This window comes from Varanus komodoensis, unplaced genomic scaffold (assembly GCF_004798865.1).
Source record: "Varanus komodoensis strain SLA01 unplaced genomic scaffold, ASM479886v1 scaffold89, whole genome shotgun sequence".
Classification (NCBI taxonomy): domain Eukaryota; kingdom Metazoa; phylum Chordata; class Lepidosauria; order Squamata; family Varanidae; genus Varanus; species Varanus komodoensis.
In genome coordinates, this window is record NW_025336587.1 from 1341153 (window position 1) to 1359844 (window position 18692).

Below are 18692 nucleotides of genomic sequence, written 5' to 3' on the forward strand. Positions count from 1 at the left end.
ATATAGTCTGTGGTGTTGGGCAGAGAACAGATCTTGCCATTTCCAGCTAGCTCATTCTTTCAGCTGGATGTCCAGTCTCAAAGGGAACTTGTCCTCGCTGATTTAAATAAAGGACTGATTCAAATAGGAAGATTTCCTACAGCAAGGCAGGCCATTGGAAGTTTTTGGAGCTGCTCGATGGCTCTCACTCCCATCTGAAAATAAAGTTTCCAGTCCTCATGGTTTTGACTATGGGACTGATTTCAACAGGAATAGAGGAAACCACTTTGTGCCATGTCAAGAATATTTTATTTTCTGTCCAGAAACCATGGAGGCCTTGTCCATTAACTTCCCAGTGGAAGATGTTTTAAGGCATTGTCCACGGAGATCAATAAGGATTGGAAACTTACTTCTTTTTGAAACCAAGGATGAATTTCTTAAACTGAGTGTAACAGCCAAAGCAACATCCTGCACGGGTATTTTCCACAAGGCCCCAGCTGCGACAGGTCAGAAGCATTGCCTTCGTGGTTTCCAGATGGTTGCTAGAAGCAGAGTTGTGTAAACCGCATTGCAGGAGAGGTAGTTGAAGGAAGTTGCGTTCCTTGATAAGAGGCAGTGCTTTCTGCCTCTCGCAGAAAGAGACGGGGTGCAAGCTCTTTTTTCCTCACCCTTCCTGCTGGAAAGAGGTAGGTCATGGATGGGATGGGAACGCAGTCCAGTGGGTAGAGCCACCCACTTTGGAAGGCCCAGGAACCCACTGCTGCCCCAAGCTAAAGATCAAGAAGCAACAGTTACTTGAGAGCTGTAGTCTCCCTGGCCAAGCAGAATACATAACCCAGGGTTAGGCAGCTTCCTATTTAAACCAGTATTTTGAACAATGAGGACTTGAATCTTGCTTGATTTTTAGGGGAAGGAACTGTATCTGTTGTTGAGGACCTGCTTGGTGTGCAAAAGGCCCGGAGTCCAATCAATGGACCTTCTGCTCAGAAGGATCCGGTGACAGGAGATGGAGGAAACTTCTCTCTACCTGGGACCCTGAAGGGCAGGCTCTCTGAAAGGGAAGGGTCTCAGTGTAGGCTGAAAGGATCCATATGGAACATAGTTCAGACCTGCTGGCGTGCACGGCTCCGTTCTTGAGGGGCGAGCTGTGGTGCCTTTGTGGTTTTCCTGCAGGAAGGAACAACACACAGAGAGGCATCCTGCACGAAAGCTTCGTACGAGCAGGGATGGTGCAAAGGAGGCAAAAATTCGGATCGACTGCTCAAAATGCAGGCAGGATAGGCTTTTATGTTTGGTGCCACGGAGTTCCTTACCCACGGCAGAAGGTTTTGCATCCAGCCCTGTGTGGGTTGGGATGTAGGGTGGCCCTGAGCCTTATATGACCGCCTTGCCAAGTTCTGTCCTGCAGCATGTTGAGGTGCTGAAGGAAGGGTGAAAATTACCCCCGAGGGAATGACAAGTGGGGACAGCTTCTAGGCACCATGTGTGTTTCCGGCCTCTGCTTGTCTGCCTTTGGTAGCTTAAGAAAAGCTCTGGTCAGCCCAAGTCCAACTAGTCACAACCTGACTAGTTATCTCAGCTGGGTTCAGACAGCACAATAACACCTAACAACATGCTGCCCCTGAAACAGCATCACTTGCCAGCCATGGCCTGTGAAACACGAACAGCTCCTGAGGAGCACCCTTGGTTTGTTGCTGAGTTACGAACTACAGGTTGTTCATCATGGTTTGCACAACACAATAACCAGCGTTTCAAAGACAGAACCATGTTGTTCGAACAACAGCCCGTTTCCCATGGGGCCCAAGCGGAAGCCCCCAGGCCATCTCTCACTTGCCTCCCCACTCAGCAGTACATCGGCCCCAAGGGTGGGGTTTGATCTGTCCAACATGCTGCTAGGCACCAACAAGTTTCCTCCATGAGTCTGCCCCTTTGGTGCTTTTCCAACTGGTGGCCAGGAGAAGGTTGGAAATTGGGTAGGGCATCTCTTGCAGCCCAAGGTCTGAACTCTATGTAGGGGCCCCCACTCCAGTGGTGAAAGGGTCTCACAGCAAAAGGGATGGAGCCCCAAAACATCCAGTGAGGCTGAACTTGGGAGTAGCCCATGCCTGGTGGGAGAAGCTCTTCCTGCTGCGCAAAACTCATGGATGGCCAGTTTCAACCACTTAACCGTGGCCCCAACAGAGTGTGAGAAGAGGGTAAGGAACCACCAGGAAGGGGTCTCAGCTTGTGGTGCTTTCCCTCAGCCTTGCTGCACCCCAACCTTTGCACCCCCAGAGCTGCATCTGGTGCGGCTCATCCCACAAGAGCAGGGGAATGGTGCTCTGAGGTCAGAGTCACCCTGGGGCATGTTCCTGAGGCTGGTGCTGGGACTCCTGTGGGACTCCTGTGGCCTTGTAGTCTCTCTGGTGGCCTTCAGGTTGCACTGAAAGCTCTCGTGGCCAATTCTTTAGCCTTCGGAGATGCACCCCAAGGCTTTAGTGTGGGGTGGAAACAGCACAACATAGGGAGAATCCACCGAACCATCAGGGTCAAGGGAAAGGTGACAGGGCGAGAGGGAAGAGTGTGGCCATCTGGGCAAGCTCACCTCTGTGGTCAAGGAGGACAACTCTGGGTGGGCGGCAGGGTGGAATTTTGATGCTTTGGGAGATGCACAGTGAATGCTTCTTCCCACACATTCTGAGGAACCTGTTAGGTAAGGCTTGCCATTGGCAGAATGAGTGGGGAAAGGTGTTATTATTTATTTATTTATTTATTTATTTATTTATTTATTTATTTATGAAACTTCTATGCCGCCCCATTCGCCGAAGCCTCGGGGCGGCTCACAACAATAAACAAACACAATATAAAACAATATAATTTCAGTTGACCTGGCCAATAAATAAATAAATAAATAAATATTAACAATTAAAATAACGCTTGAATAAAAAGGTCTTGACCCGGTGCTGAAAAGCAAATAACGATGGCGCCAGGCGGACCTCTCTGGGGAGCGCATTCCATAGCGGGGGCGCCACCACAGAGAAGGCCCTCCTTTTTCTTAGCAATGCACTGTTCATTTTGAGAACTCTCTGCCAAAGATATGGCCCAAGCCCCTAACTTTAGGTGGCCTTAAAGCCAAAAGGGATGAGAACAGTTTTAGTGAGGAATAATGATCTATTGATAACTGAATGCAGCCTCGGTTTCAGAGGCACCATGCTTGGAAAGCCAATGACTGGGAAGCAAACCATCGGGGTTTTTTATTTTTAATTTTGTTGGGGAGTGTTGGCAATTCCAGCATGAGCTGATAATTTGATGCAAATAATCAGCAGAAAATGTTCTTTTGTATTTAAGAGCCCCTTTTGAAGGTTGAGGCCAAGACTCACTCACTCTCTCTGTCTCTCTCTCAAATTTAACAGTGCCAATTTGTCGGAAGTGGTGGTTTTTTTTGCAAAATGTGGCTTTCCACATCTTTTGCAGCACAGTCTGTCCTTCCATGGGTCAAGCTGAATGCACATGGTGTGTGCAGTGGGGGTGGGAGGGAGGTGCTTTGCAATCGAAAGACCGTGACAATTTCCTGGAGGCTGAAGAAAAGGCAGAATTGCCCCTGAGCTGCCATCCAAGTCCCTTGCAAGTTTGAGCAGCATGCTAGGAACTGTAGGCCTTTTTCTCTGTCTTGCAGCTTCAATAATTGTACTGCAAAAACTAACCAAAAGAAAAAAGAAAAGAAAGAAAAACAGACAGCCTTTCCAACTTCCGGGTGTGGCTTTGTCCTTGCTGGGGTGGAGAGCTGAAAGGGCAGCTGAGAGCAAAGCATGCCTGCTGCTTTTGGATTGTTTTAATACTTGGAAGGACGTTGCTTAATCCCTCTGCTCAACGAGAGGGTGATGGAAGCAGTCAGTTTTCATGGAATTCTTGTGTTGGTGTACAAGTATTGATGCAAATGCGGGAGTTGTTCCTATGTCCCATCAAACTACCTCTGACTTACGGTGACCCCAGAAGTGGAAAGCCTCCAAAATATGATAGTCCTGCTCAGCCCATCCAAATTCAATTCTGCTGCTTCCCTAATAGAAACAACCCATCTCATATTTGGCCTTCCTTTCTTCTTTTGCCCTTGACTTTCCTTAGCATGCAGATCTTCTCCAGGGACTTTTGCCCTCTTGTAGAAATGATGGCTGTAATTTCAGTGGGAAGGCTGTTTGCCTGGCTGAGTGGGGAAGACCGCAACTTGGAGTCCTGCACACACACGACACGTGGGGACTGGCATGCCTACTCAGGTGGCTGTCCAGGCACGGGGAACGTTTTGTTATCCCTTCTGTTAGGAACGGAATCAGGTTCCAAGAAGTGACGACACAGGAGACAAAGTGCCAAGCAGCACTACTTTACTATGTTCTAGCGAGAGCGGGCGCCCGCCTCACAGGTAGCGAGCCGTTTCCACAGAACACTTTGCCTTTTATTCCCTTTCCCCAGTTTGCAGCCCCTGCCTCTTTTCGCCCAGGGGCTGGGTTACTAAGAGGTCACAATCTTCTCCATCCACCTGCTCCTTGGTATGTTCCCCCACCAGCTCATGCATCCCATGTTCATGCTAATAAGCCCATTTCCTATGCGAGGTGTGCCATTATTCATAAGCCTATTAAGCATGCGCACTACTCACTCTGAGTTCATTAGTTCATCTTGACCTTGCATCAGGCCTAAAACTACTGGGAGGATGAGATAAGGAACGGCCAACTTTCTTCCAAGCCAATTATCCTTTTCGCCAGCTGCCAAGAGCCAATTACCCCCTATCCTCTGCAAAAGCAATAGCTTGACCATTCCCTACAATCCCCCCTTCTTTTCTTCAGAACTTTGATGTGAGAAATACTATTCTTCTTGTGCTCAAACTTAGTTATACTACATATTGACTCGCCTTTGTTTGCTTGCCTTAGTAACTAATTCAAACCTGTCTACTTCCTTCTACTTCCTATTTACAAATCTCTTTATACGGCTCCTTACTCTGGTCTTTGGCCTTATAAGGGTCTTTTGCTCTGGTCCTTAGTAATCCATCTTTCTTCTGCTTAGTAACAGTAATTTTCCTTCTCTCACACATTTCATAGAGTTCTTGCACTTCAAACCAGACATGGGCTGAACAATCCCTTCAAATGGAGTACTTCGTCCAGAGATGCGGAGTGATGGACAGCCTAGAAATATCCCAAATAAATAAATAACATATGGCCACCCAGATCATGGAGTTGTAGCTCAGGGGGTCCCCAATGCTTTTGGCAAGGGGGCACCTTTGGAAAAATTTCTGACAAAATGGCTGCCAAGGGCATGTGTAGCCTAATTTCTCAAAGCCACACTGGGGGACTAAAGCAAAGGCCACTTACCAAAGGACCAAAGCGCAAGGCAGAGGTGGGGTCCAAACTCTACCCCAAAAAACACCCTTTGTAATCCAAATACAGATTGACTGGCTGCTTTGCAGTAGGACAGCTGCCCTATTAAAGAAGGCCTTAAGAAGGAATAAAATAAAAATCTAGCAAGTGTCAAGAGGTGTTTGGTCCATGACACCAAACCTGATGAGCTTATTCTTTGCATAGGTGACTGCAGAGATGCCTCCCCGATTCGTGGTGGTGATAGCTTCCTTGCTCTGGATGGGGGCTTTGTCCTGTGCACTGGATTTGGCCCTAGAAGGGGCTTGGAAAGGGTGGAAAGAGCTCCATGGCAAGGCTTACCAGGAGGTGAGTTTGCTGTGGGCTCTGCCAAAGCTGCCTCTGCTTCTTCGTTCCCACCTCCTGCTTCCCAGATTTCCTGTTCTTCTCTTGGAGGACCAGCAGCCCCACCCACCGTGCCATATTCTTTTTCACCTTCTGCAGCATCAACCAAACCTGGAGACCATCCAGAATAACTCCGTGGAGTGAAAATGTCTCCAAATGTTGAGCAGGGTCATTCTCTGAAGTAGCCTATGGTGGTCTGTCCCTGTGTCAAGCCTACAAGCCTTTTTCAGGGTCCCTATTTCTGAAGACCCCCCCTTTCTCCTCCATCATCCCCAGCTGCTTCCTTGGGGGGCTTCCACTTGCTTGGGATGCAAGCAGGGGCTGGCTGGGTGCAGCATCTCCAGCTCCGTCTCCAAGCCACCGCCGCTGCCTGGCCGCGAAGAAGCGGCAGAGAACTAGCAGGCAGCATGGGAAGAGCGACTCCAGCGTAGGGGCTCCTGGCATGGGTCCTGGCTGCCCACCCACTCACCCACTTCTGCCCCTAGTGCCACCCCTGACTGCAGGGAAGGACGTGTTGCTGCTCACATAGGCCCCGCGCTTCTTCCAAAAGGGGCCCAGGGCTGAGGCGGCTGCCGTGCGTGGATGCCGGGCTCCAACTGCGTTCTGGAGCAGCTGGGTCCCAGCACCGCAAGCATCTCTGGCACCAACCTGGAGTGGCACCTGTCCCCCTCTCCCCGGGGGCAGGTGGGCTGTTCTACCCATGGCCAGGTCATCAGTGGTGTGCCGGTTTGCAGGAGGAAGAGGCCTTCCGTCGGGCCGTCTGGGAGAAGAACCTGCACAGGGTCCACCAGCACAACGTGGAGGCGTCTCTGGGGAAACACACCTTCCAGCTGGCCATGAATCACCTTGGCGATCTGGTAACAGACTCGGTGGGGTCACCCGGGGCGGCGAGAATTGGCTGGCCTGGAGGGAGGCCATGGGATGCTTGCTTTCTGAGATGGCCCACGGCGGAGCGCTGGCTGCGCAGGTTCCACCAGGGAGCTACTGCTGGCAGTACGGAGCGGGACGGAGCAAGTGCCTGCCTGCATGAGCAGAAGGCTGCATCCATGTTGCTATTTAAGCCATGAACCATGAGGACTAGGGATTTATTTCTAGGGGAAGGAGCACATCTCAGTGCTTGGGAAGGACCATGCCTGACACTATCTGCCAGTCAGATTGGATGGGATGGACCAGGTTACCAGACTAAAGAGAAGGCGGCCATGTTCCTGATAAAATGGGGAACACACAGAGAACATCCGCAGTTCTGCTTCCATGAGGGAACTGGGGAGGCGTTTGTCTCAGTTTGGCTGGAAGATGGAAAACCTTTTCCATGTGTGCCTGGGAGGACTGAGTCACTTCTTTGGGTTCGGCTGAAGACAGGGAGGGGTGTGGAATGGGCTCCCACGGCTGGGGCCCCATCGGTGAGGGTGTTCAAGGACAGGCTGGACGTGCATGTGGTGGGCATGTCATGAGCGGAGCGGCTGGAGCTGGGTCAGACTAGGTGGCTCGCTCTGTTTCTGTGTTTCTATGTGTGGAGCAGGAAGCCCGGAACCAAGCTGTCTCAAGAAGCGTAGTTTGGAGAGGGGGCAGTGGTCTGAAAAAGAGGAATTGTAGGTGAGAGGGGAACAAGAAGAAAGGAACTGGCCAGAAATGAACACTGGAACTAATGCAGTTAGATTGCCTCCTGTTAAGAACAAGGGGAGAGACCGTTAAAAAGAGGATGGAGAAATGGCTGGAAAATGCCAGAAGAAAAGGGGAAGAGGCCACCCATTCTAGAACGAAAATATTTCCTCCGCCTTTATTGTTCTCTCTCCCTCCTCTGTTGGGTTCATTCTGGGCCAGCCTCCCCAGTCCTGGCACCCTCCAGATGTGGAATTCTGGGAGTTGCAGGCCGGCACATCAGCAGCATGCCGGGATTGCGGAGGCTGTTGTCTGCCCATAGCTCCTCCTGGGGAAAAGGATAGGGCCCGGGATGGGAAGAACATAAACTTTGGTCCCCTCTGCAGACGGACGAAGAGTTCAACGAGATGCTGAATGGATTCTACCCTGAGCCAAATGAAACCTACAACAAGAATGCTGCTCTGTTCCAAGGATCGGCCACTCCATCAACTCCCAAGGAAGTGGACTGGAGGACCAAGGGTTATGTCACCCCAGTGAAAAACCAGGTGCGTTCAGAAGGGCACAGGTTGGCTGAATGGCCAAGGCAGGGACTGCAAGAGACTCCTGATCCCATGCCTGAGGGTGTCTTTGCAAAAACTCCCTAGCTGCTAGCATTTAAGGCGATACCTACAAAAACCCTTTGCTTACTAGTTTGTCCCTTGGCTTTCTGCTTAGAATGAGGAGCATGCAAAGGTCTAATCTTGAGGTCAAACCATCTTGAGATTCTGTGGCATATAATGATGATAGAGAAAAACTTTAAACAAATAAATCAATAATCAACCCACTGATGGATGTTTGTGATCTTTTCCTCTGCTTGTTTCTGGATAATTTTCATCAGCATACATTCTATTAATGATATATTCTCTTTCATGCAAGTGCTCCTCTTTCTTCCTGATTATTCCTCAATTTAAAGTGAGACCAGATCCTTGGGCCATACTGGGAGGAATGGCAGAGCCAGAGAACTGGAAATTTGCCCCACTAGGGCCAGGGTACGCGTGAACCCAGATCACACAGGTCCACTCAGATGGGCACCTTTCCTGGGAGCTCAAGTAGGGCTCTTTTTACCTTTCTGGGTTTCCAGGGTCGCTGTGGAGCCTGCTGGGCCTTCAGTGCTACCGGAGCGCTGGAGGGTTTGCTGTTCAACCAGACGGGGAAGTTGGTTCCACTGAGCGAGCAGAACTTGATTGACTGCAGCCAGAAGCTGGGCAACCACGGCTGCCACGGGGGGTACATCACCCGGGCCTTCCAGTACGTGCGGGATAACGGCGGCCTCAACTCGGAGCAGGACTACCCCTACGTGGGGATGGTGAGGAAGGCTTGAGCGCGTGTGTGTAGCCCCGCAGTCCTGCTTTTGGGTTGCCGGAGCATGCGGCTTTTTAGCGAGACTGGCCTTTGCGTTCCCGGTGCTTCCACTTCGAGTCGTCGGTTCCCCTCTGTTTCTAATAGTTTGCATTAGAAAAATAAAACAGTATCACCCACGCAGAAGAGGACTGGGTGGTGAGGGTCACAAAAGGACAAATATTTGGGAGGGGGGAAGCACGATGGGAGACACCCCATATCTCTGTAATGGTCACAGACTGCTGGACAGCTGGGAGGTACCAGGACGAAGAAGGCCATCTTGAACGCACTTTTACTGAGTGAGTCTTGCAAAGTGACTTCCTGCAGCTCCGGCACAAGGCCTTGACTTGGCACCTGCGGTGCCGCAGACACTTTCAGCTCCCCGCACCCTGACCAGCGAGTGATCACAGGGGCCATAGACCCAAATGTCCAGTGGTCACCAGTGCCCCCCTGTAAATGACACGGCATCAAACAAAACCTCGCTCACTTCTTCCCCGCAGGAACAGCCAGCGTGCCACTACAACCCGCAGAACCGGATGGCCAACTGCTCCTCCTTGGTGATGCTTCCGCAGGGGAGCGAGGTGGCCCTGGAGCAAGCCGTGGCCACTGTTGGCCCAGTTTCGGTGGCTGTGGATGCCAAGAACTTCCCATTCCATTTCTATAAATCAGGTATGTGCCCCTTTTGAAAAGGGAGGGGGCCTGGTGTCGAAAGGGTGACCATTCGAGTGGGTTGATTTCCAAATGGTCTGGCAAAATCTGCAGCCTGCTGTGATGCTGGAATGGATGAGACTCTAGAGGAACATCAGGAAGGGGTCTTTACCCTTCAAACATGTGCTGAAAATTGGATCGTGGCCAAATCCCCGCACCAGTCAGACCATCATGCTCAGTAACAGATGTTGAACTTCTTTCAGCCTGAAGGCTGAATTCAATTCAATTCAATTCATTTATTTAGCACTTTTATATACTGTCTCATAGCCACATGTCTCTCCAGTCAGTTTACACAATAAAAACCAACAACATAAAATTTCATAAATAACTAAAACCACAGTATCAATAAATAAAAAAGTAAGGTAACATCACCTCATAGCAGGAACACCCAGTAATAGTTTAACAACAGATTGGAAAAATCTTAAAACATCACAGTTACAAATACTAAAATCTACTTTAAAATGAAAATCAAATTCCAGCTAAAATATTCCACAATTAAATATTCAACAATTAAAATCCTCCTTGAATAAAAATGTCTTGGTCTGGTGCTAGAATGTATATAAGGACAGCACTTGGCGAATATCTTGTGACTTCTGATGACAGTCTCAGAGTTTGGGTAGGCTTATATGGGTGGAGACGTTCTTTTAGATATTCAGGTCCTAATTTCAGGGGTGTTTCCACGTTCCCAGAACAGCCAGTGCTGAAGCCGAAATGAGGCCAGCATTCCAAAAAATGCCACATAGTTTTAGCATTTACACACAAGGCTGTTGAACTGTTTTACTGACCTTCAGTTTCGTTGCTGAATTGAGACATTAAAAAAGAAAAAGCCCTACAGAAAAAAGAAATTTCCTTTCCTGCTTTTCCCACCCATGAACTCTAGGTGGCAGTGTAGTACAGTGGAATAGCACCCATATGTCAGCGAAAGGGCACTTTCTCTTGCTGTGATAACCCACTCTTAAACTAAAGCAAGCGAGCAAACAAAACCCCCAAATATACTGTTTAACAATAACAGAACTGCAGAGGGTCACAGCATCTTCTAAAGAACCTGCAAGCAATTGTGAGTTGCTGTACAATAAAATGTGTACCATTTGTATATACATTTGTGTATATATGTACAATAAAGTGTCTCTTGTAGGAAAGCTCTGTAGTTTTAAAATCTTGGGGTCAAGAATTTAAGCCTTAGGAGAGGCATTTTCAACCATATGGAGTTGGAGAAAAACTTCACGAAAGCCATGAAATCCCCTACTGTGAGAGGCAGGCAGGAGGGAGGTGCTGGGGCCAGACAGCCCCTTGCAATCTCCAAAGCACTGACTATGACTCAGAGATGGAGGTTCTGCACTTCTGGTTTAGCAGCAACTGACAACAGGTTTCTAGGGTATTAAACAGGAGTTCCTCCCAGCCTTATCCAGAGGTCCGCCTGGCACCGTCGTTACTGGTTTTTCGGCGCCAGGTAAAGACCTTTTTATCTAAACATCATTTCAATTGTTAAAACATATGATCTGGCCGGGGCAACTTCTTCCTTCTCTTTCTCCTCCTATATTTTTATTTTATACTGATAATTTTAATTTTGTATTTGTAAATCAATGTATTTTTTTGTATTTTTATATTTAATGGTAATTTATTATGTACTATTGTATTTCAATGTATTTTATCATGTTGTAAGCCGCCCCGAGGTTTCAGCAAGGGGCGGCATAGAAATGTTATAATAATAATAATAATAATAATAATAATAATAATAATAATAATAATAATAATGGGCTTTTTGGCTTGCAAAGCAAGTATCTGATTGCAGACTTCCCCGCCTATTTCCTTCTGCAACCTCTTTCTCTCAAGATCCATTTTTACAGATTTGGGAGTCAATGGCATGTTTACATTTCCCATTGGACAGTCCACCTTGCCATTTCTTTGTCTTTGCTCAGGTAGCCCCAGAACACTTGCATGCGGGTCTGCGACCTTGGCGCAACCAAGGTATTGCCTTGGCATGGACTTTAGTGTTCCTGAAGGGCTTCCCTTTGCTTTTCATGTCCTCACTCAGCACAGGGGTTGGATAGCCAAGGAGTGACTTACCCAAGAGGCCATGAGCTCCAGTGTCAAGCAGGCAGGTTTTCCACCTGGGTTTTGAAGGAACTGTCCATCGTGCTGAAGGACAGCCAAAATGTGGCCTGGCACTAGGGTTTTTTCCTTGAAGTCCAGGCTAAAACCCAGAAGTTGGCGACTTTGGGCCTTCTGCGACATGTATGGGAGCTCACATGCCTCTCTGTCTGTTATCCCTCTCTGCCCCCAAACCTCTCCTCCATCCAGGAATCTTCTCCAGCAGCTGGTGCAGCCACCTGGTGAATCATGCCATGCTCTTGGTTGGTTACGGGTCGTCCCAAGAGTATGGGACGAGCACAGATTACTGGATCCTCAAGAACAGGTGACAATGAGGGAACGGCATGGGGTGGAGGCGGTTGCATGGCCTTTGCACTGTAGTGGAATGTCCCATCCTGCCAAGCACCAGCACCTGGCCCAGTCAGGCAGATCCTTAGGCCCAAAGATCATACAGAAAGAGTTCGATTTTGTTTAAAGATCTGTTACTGCAAATTGCTCTGTTTTAATCTTTCTGGAGGGGCATACAGAACTATTAGTGCAGAATGCAAGTTTAATAAATAAACAAACAGGAGCAGTGCCCCCCAACCTCCCAGGTGCCTTTTGTCAGGTGTTGGAGGGGTTTGGGAGACTGCTCAGTGCTGGGAAACTGGGCAGGAGAAAACGTGTCTGTTTCTTGTCACTGCACCACATGGCTGGGGAAAGTGCAGTAAGATGAACTCAGACGACCTAGAGGCTGCGATGATCCTCATGAGGAAAGGAGACGTCTGGGGCTTTTTAGCTTTGAAAAGAGGAGAGCGAGGGAAGTTCTTGGGGGGTGCAAAAGTGGACAAACTGGGACAAATTTGTCTCCCTTTCATATGCCTCGAACCTCAAAGGGGCCACCCCATGAAGCTAATGTGTGGAAGACTGAGACAGTTTGAAGGAAGGGCTCCTTCACATGGCACAGAGTTAAACTCTGGAACTCACTTCCGTGAGATGCCACGATGGCCACCCATTTGGACAGCTCTAAAGGGGAAAGGACAATTTGCTGGAGAACGCCATCCATGGCTACTAGTCCTCATGGTCCCTCTCCACTTCCAATATCAGAGGCTGTAAGTCTATATATTCCAGCTGCAGGCGAACATGGGCGGGAGGATGCTGTTGCGCTCAGGTTCTGCTACCGTCTCTGCCATGAAGAGCTGGTTGTGAGCAGAATGGACCTTGGTGCTGATCCAGGAGGGCCCTCCTGGTGTGCTGAAGTGGGCTAATTACTTCTGAGGTATGGTGTGTAGGAACAGCCATCCACTTGGATAGCTCTGAAAGGGGATTTGAGAGATCCAGAATGGAGGAGACTATCCAAGGCTGCTGGTCCTCATGGCCATGTGCAACCACTGGTGTCAGAGTCAGTGTGCTTAAGTCTACTGGTAGCTGGAGAATTTGGGTGTGAGTGTGCTGTTTACACCCACGTCCCATTTGTGAGTTTTCCATGGGTGTCTGTCCCCTGTGTGAACCTGGCATTCCTATAAAATGCCCTCTTGGCCCAGGTGAGGTTAACAGGGAAGTGAAACTGCAGCAAAATGACCGAAAGTGCCAGGCTGGAAAAACTCATTTCCCCCATGTAGTGGATTGAAAACATTGCAGCTGTACCAAAATATGAATGTGTGGTAATAGACGCCAATTCCAAATGCCTTTGTTGAAGGTGACATATAATTGCTCAAAAGTGGCATGCAAGACAACAGCGTCTCTGCCCCTGGCAGCTTCCAGTCTGACTCTAGAGAGGACACGGGAGGCAGAAGTAGAAATGCTGGGGACTGCGTGCTTTCAGAACAGGCACTTTTGTCCCCTGAGCCACAGTCCTTCTCTGCCGTGGCCTCTGTGCATCACAGAGATTTCTCCAGCTTAGCCTAGAACTTTCCATGGAGCCCCACCCCCTCCCTTCCTGGTGGTGAAGCTCCCACCATTTTACAAGTTCACATTTGACCTCCCATTTGCCAGTGCAGTGGGATCGCTAGTGTTCGTTGACTCTTTCTTTGACTACTCTTCTATGATATTTTGAACTTTCCTATCATTCCTTTGTGATTTTATTCCTAATTTCCTTCTTCTCACTACCTCTCCTTGCTATCTGAGCTTTCCCCCACTCTCTCATCTTCATTCCCCCTCATAAAAGATAATAAAAACTCCTTCTATCATGGTCTTCTATATCTATTCTATCTTGCATAATGTCACTTCGCAAACTGGCCATCTGGAAGTGTACGAATTGTGGGGCAAAGATGCCATCCTCCGAGGCACATTCTCCATGCTTGTTTTGCCTTGATGAAGAACGTTGGGTGGATAAGGGTAAGCACTGCCAGGCATTTTCTAAACAGGCGCGTAGAAATAGAGCAGGCAGGACTCAGGTGGCGATATGGCACAGGGCTCTCAGCAAGATGAGCACAGTGGCCAAGGAGGGAGGTCAGGCTGCCTGGACCTCGAAGGAAGCACCCTCCCACCAACCCCTCTGAGAAAACCAATCCACCAGCTGATCGGGGAGAACCAAAGGCTCCTAGAAAAAGCAAGGAGAAAGTTAAGCTTCTCTGTTCCAAACCTCAGAACCGAAGGAAAAGGTGAACGAGACTAAGGGCCGCAGGCGTCATGTTCCGTCCCAGAAGAACATTCTCCATCTGGAAGGGCAACGACTGCAGAGCGAGCCTTTGGGACCGCCAGCTCCTCAGGATGCTCTGATCCCATTGTCGACGGTTCTGACCTCTCTGGTCTGACACTACCCAACGGTACAGATCGGCAGTGGCTCGTCCACTCAGACGCCGAGTGAACAAAGCCCGCAGAAGGGAAGGCCGGCACCGGGCTCATTCTCAGACGGTGAGATAAGGGAGTTCCCTATCGCTCCACCAGAGAGAGCTCCTCCCCTTCGCCAGGAGCCAGTCCCCCTGCCACCAACACCAGGCCTCTCCCACTGTCCACCTTCTGCTCATACTTCACGGATCTCACCTCACAAATCAGTGCCAGTAGATTCACTCCAATATCGGCACTGCAGAGACCACTTCCGCTGCCTACTTCTGAGACTCATTACAAGGATTATCCATGGGAACCAGCAGCCCACCCTCACTACATCTGGCAGCCTCCACCTATGGTGACACACTCGGCTTCGGTTGGACCCCTACAAGACCCCTGCCGTGAGAGCAAGGGGGACACAGTGTATCTCATCAGGAGGGCACAAAAGAGCTCTCTCCCCGTCCCCCGACACCGACTCGGCTGATGGGGACAACAACCTCTCCCTCGCGACCATTCATATGGCTGGCACAGAAAACGTCACAGCTGCTGCGCGGAGCCTCTCCCCAGGCCAGCCCCACACATGGAGGCTCAACCAGCAGATACTGCGAGTCATCTCTGAACCCCGGGGACGGCCATCAGCAGACCTTTTCACCACGGAACAGAGTGCGGCATGCCAGGCGATTGCTCGAGAGCAGGAATCGGGTGGGGATCGAAGGGAGATGCTTTCCGAATGCGATGGAATGGAACGCTCTTTTACACATTCCCACAATTTCCCCTCATCACAAGATGATGGCAGACCACACATGGTTCCCATCGCTGCTATCCTTGTCCAACAAGGTCTACACGCATCTACCTAAGACTCATTAACTCCAAACCATGGAAAGATTGTCCATCTTGAGATTCACAGCCTCCGTTTAACTGCCTGGTCAATCCTGATGAATCCATCCCAACTCCAGATCACATCATTCTGATCGCATCAGCAACGATACCATCACCTCATCTAGTCACGTCCCTGACTACCAACAACAGCCTCCAGAACCATGCCGTATCAAATCCATCTCGCTCAGATCTAAAGCACCATAGCTCTGTTCTGACAACCTCAATTTCCACTGAGCTGGAACTGACAGGCTCAAACCTGAAGCAATCCATTCTGGCAAGAATGCAGACTATGGGCTCTGCTCTCGACTGCCTCATACCAAGCACACCAGATTTGGATCCTGCCATTCAACAGATCCTTATAGTCTCCCACAAACCTAACACTAGAACATCCCATACTTCAAAATGGGATTGCAAAGTTTGTGCAATTTGCCAAACTCCATTCCTTTGATCCCTCTCCAGCTTCAGTCGCTGATATTCTCCAATTTTTGCATACATGGCATACCTCTGGATTAAACGCACTTCAATATGGGTTTATTTGTCTGCAATTTCCGCGTTCCATGGACTGAGCAACGGGCACACGGTTTTCTCCCATGCCCTCTCCTGTTGATTTCCGAAAGGACTAACGAACCTTCAACCTCCAACTCGGCCTGTGGTTCCATGCTGGAGCCTCTCCGTAGTGCTACATCTGAGCCGCTAACCATGGCAGGCCTTCGACTCCTATCTTGGAAGGTCTCCTTTCTGGTGGCCAGAACCTCCAGAGCAGAGCAAGTGACCCTCTGCATACAAGTGGACTCCGCATGGCTTACGTTCCACAGAGACAAGATCGTGTCACGGGCTGACCCATCCCGTCCCCTCATGGTCTCCTCACTGTTTCATATCAGTCAAGAGACAGTCTTACCAGTTTTCTTTCCTTCACCTGCAATGGACATCGAGAAGGCTCTGCGCACTCTTGACCTTCTCAGAGCACTTTCATTCTATCAGTTCCGAACAGAGAATGTTTGCAAGACAGATTGTCTCTTTGTGAAATACGCAGGCTACCTTGAAGGAGACCTGGCCGGGCCCCAGCAATTAGACCATCCAGTTGGCACTCCAGCTTTCCCCTTTGCAGCTACCAGACACTCCATGTGCACAAGGGCTGTATCGGCTTCCACGGCACTCCATGCCAGACTTCCGAGCGACAGTCTATGCAAAGCGGTGACTTGGCTGATGCCGGCAACATTCATTAAACATTGCAAATTAGATATTAAAGCAAAGACGGACTGCTCCCGTGGAAGGGCAACACTCTCCTGCATGCTGCAGCAACTGCAACATCTCTTGATGCTGCTGACGTACCTTGCAGATCTGTGGACACAAATCATGGTGGACTGTATATATTTAGCTCAGGTATAAATGAAAAATGTACATACCAGTTTGATCTGTTTATGTTGACTTTAATATGCTTTGTTGTATATAATACGTGCTCTCATACTTGATGATTGACACGTTACTTCCCATATTATACACCTATTTGACACCTCCCACCGCTGTTGAGGGATGCTTGCCAGTCACCTGCATGTGCGATGCACGGAGACCACGATGAAGAAATGCAGGTTGCATACCTGTAACTCTAGTTCTTGGAGTGGTCATCTGTGCATTCACACAACCCACCCACCGGCCCTCCATTGGGGTCAGTGGCTAAAAGCATGACCCATGTACCTTCCCTCCCTCTCTCTCTCCATTTTTTTCCAGCTAATACACATGTAACTACACTGGATGCAAACGTTGGTCTCCAGGAACTATCAAAATGGTGGGAGCTCACCCATATATACATGGAGGGAGGGGGTGGGGCTCCATGGAAAGTTCTAGGCTAAGCTAGAGAAATCTTCGCAAGGGAGGCACTGTGTGGGCACAGCCCCCGTCTGTGATGCATAGAGGCCACGGCAGGGAAGGACTGTGGCTCAGGGGACAAAACTGCCTGTTCTGAAAGCACGCAGTCCCCAGCATTTCCACTTCTGCCTCCCGTGTCCTCTCTAGAGTCAGACTGGAAGCTGCCAGGGGCAGAGACCCTGTTGTCTTGCATGCCACTTTCTAACAATTATATGTCACCTTCAACAAAGGCATTTGGAATTGGCGTCTTTACCTGCTGCAATGCCTTCAATCCATGTGTGAAGGCACAGATGACCACTCGAAGAACTTCTGCTACAGGTACACAACCTGCTGTTCCCCTTCACCATTTCCCAGTCTTTGACCTCACAGCCCACTCACCTGAGTGACATCTTCCCTAACGTTCTCCCTTCGTCTTTCCTACAGCTGGTCTGAGTACTGGGGTGAGAAGGGCTACATGCGGCTGGTGAAAGGCGCTGGCAACCACTGCGGGGTGGCCAACCAAGCGAGCTACCCGACCCGTTAGCCTGGCGGAGAGGATTCCCTTCCCGAGCCTTCCCAGCTTCCAGGCCTCAACTCCACCGGTGGCTGAGCCGTGGCTCCCAGATTCTGTGCTTCTGCAAAGCTTTCCACTCACTCGAAGCTGCCATTCCTGCCCACTGCTTTTAGCTGCTCAGAGAAAAGTGGTGTATACCAAATAAAGATCTGGTGGTGGTTGTCAGAGTTGATCAAGCTTTCAGCTGACTCAACGTGGTTTGAATTGGCAGGTACCGCTCGGGGATGTGGGGTCCCTGGAAAAACTAGTCATTTGAGCCCTAATGAACTTTCACTGCTGTTTGGGCAGGTCCAGTTGGGTTATATTTTCTAGTTTCTGGGAATGAACTGGAAATATTTACATAGACTGGGAGCAGGGAATTTTGTTTTGTTTTTTGCAAATGTGAAGGTTTTGTGTCAAGCCATTATGGAGTCCCTTCTGCAGTTTAATTCTTAACATTTATGCTGATTAATCTTGTCACGCTTGCGGGGAGCTCTGCTCTGCGTTCCGTGCAACTTCTGTCATATATTCTGGATTTTTTTCTGGGTATTTTGCACTTCACCCACAGTTTCTGGGTCTTTGTGAATGCATGCTTCGGCAGGGTGCTTGATGGGTGGAAGGCATGTTTGATTTGGGGGCTCCTTTGATGTGAGCCCCTGTTCTCGTTACAGACTTAATGAGCATGCAAGTAAGATCATTCCTGGCATTTGTCTGTCTATGAGGCTTCTCAACCTTCTCTTTGAGGCAATGTTTTTCCTTTGATAAGTTCTGTGGGAGGGAGATGCCCTTGGAGTCAAGAATGCAGGAGAGATGTCTCTGTGTAAACAAGCTTTATGAGGAAGGGGGCAGCTCTACCGAATTCAGGGTCTCCCCTTTGGCTGCAGTCCCTTCCCTCATGTAAGTCTCTCTCCTTTCTCCAGGTGTTCCTCCCATGCAGAGATGTGCCAACGCTGTAAAACTCCCTTCTTTTGCTCCACCGAGTTTTATTGACCTTCCAGCAGATCCAGCTACTCTTTTTTATCTGCTTATTTTCTTTTTAATACTCTGGAAATGTCTATGCAGCCAAGAACTCCTTTTGTATCTGGGAAGACTTTCTAGTCATCTGTCAGTTCTTACACCGTGAATTTCTTTCATCCCCGTATGGGCTGATTTTGCCTCCCCTGCCATCATCCTGCCCCCCTCCCCACATG

The 18692-nt window shown here is 49.4% G+C and overlaps 1 protein-coding gene across 1 annotated transcript; it reads left to right on the forward strand.

Moving 5' to 3' along the window:
• Window positions 1-613: 613 nt before the first annotated feature.
• On the forward strand, window positions 614-17699 carry LOC123016860 (procathepsin L-like). Its single transcript, XM_044417551.1, has 8 exons — window positions 614-665; window positions 5526-5666; window positions 6437-6559; window positions 7688-7846; window positions 8422-8646; window positions 9179-9347; window positions 11688-11802; window positions 17394-17699. Exons 2-8 carry the CDS (start codon window positions 5538-5540, stop codon window positions 17491-17493), a joined length of 1020 nt encoding a protein of 339 aa, XP_044273486.1. The 5' UTR covers window positions 614-665; window positions 5526-5537; the 3' UTR covers window positions 17494-17699.
• The last annotated feature ends 993 nt before the right edge of the window (window positions 17700-18692 follow it).